Source organism: Triticum aestivum, chromosome 1D (genome assembly GCF_018294505.1).
Source record: "Triticum aestivum cultivar Chinese Spring chromosome 1D, IWGSC CS RefSeq v2.1, whole genome shotgun sequence".
NCBI lineage: Eukaryota > Viridiplantae > Streptophyta > Magnoliopsida > Poales > Poaceae > Triticum > Triticum aestivum.
This window is the reverse complement of record NC_057796.1, coordinates 80,841,590-80,846,225: the sequence shown is the minus strand read 5'-3', so window position 1 is coordinate 80,846,225 and position 4,636 is coordinate 80,841,590. Positions and strand designations below refer to the sequence as shown.

General features: G+C 59.1%; 1 protein-coding gene across 1 annotated transcript; it reads right to left on the bottom strand.

Moving 5' to 3' along the window:
• Nucleotides 1-1,347: 1,347 nt before the first annotated feature.
• LOC123180434 (protein NUCLEAR FUSION DEFECTIVE 4) lies at nt 1,348-3,665 on the bottom strand. Its single transcript, XM_044592491.1, has 2 exons — nt 3,590-3,665; nt 1,348-3,485 (listed from the first exon to the last, which is right to left on the bottom strand). Exon 2 carries the CDS (start codon nt 3,411-3,413, stop codon nt 1,665-1,667), a length of 1,749 nt encoding a protein of 582 aa, XP_044448426.1. The 5' UTR covers nt 3,414-3,485; nt 3,590-3,665; the 3' UTR covers nt 1,348-1,664.
• Nucleotides 3,666-4,636: the final 971 nt, after the last annotated feature.

Here is a 4,636-nt window from a genome sequence, read left to right as displayed (position 1 = left end):
CGGAGCTTGAAGCGAAGACGGTGTACTCCTTTCGGATTAGTTTGGTGGACTAGTTTCATAGGGATCACCGTACTATCAAGAGGGGGTCCGTTTTGGAAAGGCTAGGGCGGAATCATCACGTACACTTCCTTTGCCTCTCCCTCCGAGCCTTTCCGTTTCGATGATGGGCTTGTTTCTCTTCTCAATGTGCCCTCTTTGGTCCCAGCGGTAGTACCGCTTGGGTGCTACAAGCGGTAGTACCGCTCTGGAGCGGTAGTACCGCCCAGAGCAGTAGTACCGCTAGTAGCCCCCACTTGTGTGCTCACTCTGGTCCAAGCGGTAGTACCGCGGGACGGAGCGGTAGTACCGCTTGGGTGCCACAAGCGGTAGTACCGCTCCAGAGCAGTAGTACCGCTAGTAGCCCCAAGCCATAGTACCGCGATGGTCTCGTGCTAGTACCGCCTCGATCGAGGGCTCCTTTTTCGTGTCGGGTTTTACGGTACTGGCTGCGGCTGTGGGGGGCCGTAGTACCGCTCGTATGCGGTAGTACCGCTGTGGGCCAAGCGGTAGTACCGCGATGAGGAGCGGTAGTACCGCTTATAGTGGCAAGCGGTAGTACCGCTGGCACAGCGGTAGTACCGCTCTCTTCGGGGCAGAAGTGGGGTAACGGTTGGTTTGTTTCCCCCACTATATAAAGGGGTCTTCTTCCCCAAAGTTGACTTACCTCTTCCCCCAAAAGCTCCATTGTTGCTCCAAGCTCCATTTTCGCCCGATCTCTCTCCCTAGCCAATCAAACTTGTTGATTTGCTCGGGATTGGTTGAGAAGGCCACGATCTACACTTCCACCAAGAGAAATTTGATTCCCCCCACTTATCCCTAGCGGATCTTGTTACTCTTGGGTGTTTGAGCACCCTAGACGGTTGAGGCCACCGCGGAGCCATAGTCCATTGTGGTGAAGCTTTGTGGTGTCGTTGGGAGTCTCCAATTAAGTTGTGGAGATTGCCCCAACCTTGTTTGTAAAGTCCGGTCGCCGCCTTCAAGGGCACCAATAGTGGAATCACGGCATCTCGCATTGTGTGAGGGCGTGAGGAGAATACGGTGGCCCTAGTGGCTTCTTGGGGAGCATTGTGCCTCCACACCGCTCCAACGGAGACGTACTTCCCCTCAAAAGGAAGGAACTTCGGTAACACATCCTCGTCTTCACCGGCTCCACTCTTGGTTATCTCGTTCCTTTACTTTCGCAAGTTTTCTCGTGTTATATTTCTTACTTGCTTGCGTGCTTGTTGTCGTTGCATCATATAGGTTGCTCACTTAGTTGCATATCTAGACAACCTATTTTGATGCAAACTTTAATTTGGTAAAGAAAGCTAAAAATTGTTAGTTGCCTATTCAACCCCCCTCTAGTCAACTATATCGATCCTTTCAGTAATGCTACACATACATAGGTTTACACGGCTTTTACAAATAGGTAAATTTTGATTGGAGATTAAGGGGATGAGAGGCCCACTCCCGTGAAAATCAGGGGGTGGTTAGTTAGAAAGAAAGAATCTAGAACACATTACCTGTTGGAGTTGGACACTTTCGGTGATGTAAAAATCCCGTTTTTGCTGATGTATAATTTGCATCAAGCAGTTTTTGGGCTGATTTTTATATCAGATGCTCTTAGCGCCAACTCCCTTTCACTTTTAACCGGTCGTCTCCGACGCGGCGACGCCATTTCTGCTCTGTCCAACCACCACCGTCTCCTCCTCCTCCTCCTCCTTAAACCGCGCGTATACGTCCCCCGCGTAGAATCCCCGAGTCCTCCACGCCAGCACCAGCGTCACCGCCGCGGCGGCCACCGTCACCGCCGTTATGACCAAGAACGACTCCTTGTAGCACCGGACGCCGATGCAAGTCACGAACCTCTTCCCGGCCGCCGAGGCCACGGCGTGTCCGCCACCCTGCCGCGCGGCCTCGCGGTCGTACATGCGCCCGGCCACGCGCACGTTGAGGACGTACGACCCCACGGGGCTTGCCGTGCCGCACAGGTTGTAGAGCGTGGAGTAGTACCTGAGCCCGAACAGCTCCGACACGCTCGCCAGGATCAGCGGTTGCGCCGCGCCGAAGCAGAACCCGATGATCACCGACGCCACGTACAAGGATCCCGGCACGCCGAACGATATGAGGAGGTGGCCCGGGACGGTGAGGAGCAGGACGACGGCGAGGACGAGCGGGCGCGGGAGGCGGTACCGCGCGAGGAGCGCCTCCGACGCGAAGCCGGAGGCGACCCGGCCGAGGTAGTTCCAGATGCTGATGAGGGAGACGAAGGTGGCGATGCTGCGCTGCGGGTAACCCAGCGACTCGCCGATCTGGCCCATGTTGTCGATGGCCGTGAGGGTGCCGCCCATGCCGAACACCGTCGCCGTGAACAGCAGCAGCATGTCCACGCTCACCAGCGCCTGCAGGATCGTGTAGTCGTCGCCAAGCGGTGGTGGCCTCAGCGCCCGCACCACCCTCGACGTCAGTGTAGCTGCTGGCTTCTCCGCAACGGCCGCTGGTTCTTGTGCCGGCGTCCGTGGTTTGGTGGCCACGGTCACCACGGTCTGCGCTTCCCGTGTGTTCTTGAACAGTGCGGCCTCCTCGCGCAGGACCACGGTGAATGGGACGAGAAGCATTGCGAGCACGACGGCGGCGCTGACGCCAAACTCTGCTCGGGTGAACAAGAACCTCTTCTGCAAGATGATGACGACCATGAGGTAAGCGGCGAGAGCGAGCGACACGTACAGAAAGCCGCAGAACGCGCGGTACTCGCGGCGCGCCGCGGCCGGGGAGCGCGGCGAGCGAATGATCCGTATCGTGCCGAGGAAGGCCACGGAGACGGCGGCCGGGAGCCAGCCAACGAGCAGTATGAGCGGTCTGGTGTCACCGACGCCTCCACCGTAGAAAGCGAGGTAGAGCTGGGTGAAGATGGCTCCGCTGAGTCCGACGAAGCCCTTGAGCAAGCCGAGTATGACGCCGCGGCTCTCGGGGAAGTTCTTGACGCAGGTGACGAGTGCGCCGGTGTTGGCGAAGGCCTGCGAGTTGGCGCCGACGGCGATGTAGAGGCACACGAGCCAGAGCGGCGGCCTGGCGCGGACGACGCCGGCGACGGAGAGGTAGAGCATGAGGTATCCACCCAGGTTCATTGCGGCGCCGATGGAGAGGACGAGCCATGGCGGGGCGACCTCGGCGATGAGGCCGGCGTGGATGCCGACGTTGGCGCCGACGTCCTTGAAGAAGCCGACGGTGTTGAGCTGCTCCTGGGTGTAGCCGAGCGTGGCCTTGATGTCCTTGGAGTAGACGGCGAAGATGTACGTCGCCCCCGCCGCGGACATGATGAGGAAGGAGCCGTGCGCCATGAACCACCTCCCGCGCAGCACGTGCGCGGCGAAGGCCCTGGCCGCGGCCGCCATGACGAGATGCTCTGCTTGATTCCGTGGTTGGCTTTCTGGGAGATCACAATGCTGGAGTGGGATGGAGGAATGCTGGAATGATGTTTGTACGCGTGTTAAGGGAGCGGTTAATGCAGCACTTATTTGCTAGTGGAAATTAAGCACAAGTTAGTTCAAAAGTTGGAGAAGAAATTTACGGGTTGGTCTTCTGATGAGAGTGACGTACTGCGGGATCTTCCTTGCCCTCTCCTCGAGTGTGGTGGGGGGGGGGGGGGGGGGATTCTTCTTCGGCCACGATGGCGGAACTCGGAGGCCAGCGGGTAGGGTGGTGCACGCAAGTAGGGTGGTGCACGCAAGCAGGTGGTGGTGTGTGGCGGAGCAGCTTGCTGACCGGTGGCGGCGCGACACTTTTCTTCGTGGCGGGTCTCGGCTGGGTCAGATCTGTGCCAGCCGGATGTGGGGGGTGGCGGTCGGAACACGTCAGAAGCGCTGGTGGAGCGGCGGGTCTGGCGGGAGCTGGCAGCGGTGAAGTGGCGAGTTCGGGTGGCGGTGGTGCCGTCTGGAGGCAGCGAAGCGAGCCCACGGACAGGCTGGTGGCGGCGACGGTGTGATGCCTCGGCCAAGATGGACTCTTGGCGAGCAACGAGTGGTCGGTCAACGCTGTGTGGTGTGGAGAGTGTCGGGGCTCTCCTGGTGGTGCGGCATGTTGAGCATGGTTCTTCGTGGAGAAGCGGGTCCGGCCGCCGCAAGGCTATCCCTTGGAGTGGGCGACTGGCGTCATGGCCGGTCCTGGACCTTGTCAGAGGCACGGGGTGTCTGTGGTTCCTTGTCCAGGCTTGGAGTTGGTGGTGTGGCCGGGTTTCTCTTTGCCCTGCAGTCAGTCGCCGGTCCTCGATTGGCTTTGCGGCTATGTCGGCTTAGTGTTGCTGTGGCGGAGGTGCAAGGCTAATTGGATGGTGTTGCCCAATTCTATGAGGTGTGCTGATGTGTGACGAGCGGATGAAAATTTTGCATGACTTCCGTCGAGCCGGGGGCGATGTCACCCATGGATATCATCCCCTCCCTAGAGACGTTGCCGGGCGTGTTTGTCATGTCCCTCGCTCGCTTGGAGTTGGTGGCAGTCTCCAGGCGAAAGCCTCGATTCGGCACAATGGCGGCGGCCTCGGCGGCGTACCTCTGTTGGGAGAATTGTGTTTGGGGACACTGTCCTCTTTTGATCCTTGGCGGCGCTATGTACACCCATT

Excerpts from the sequence above, each read along its gene's own strand:
- LOC123180434 (XM_044592491.1), bottom strand. The coding sequence starts at position 3,413 with ATGGCGGCCGCGGCCAGGGCCTTCGCCGCGCACGTGCTGCGCGGGAGG.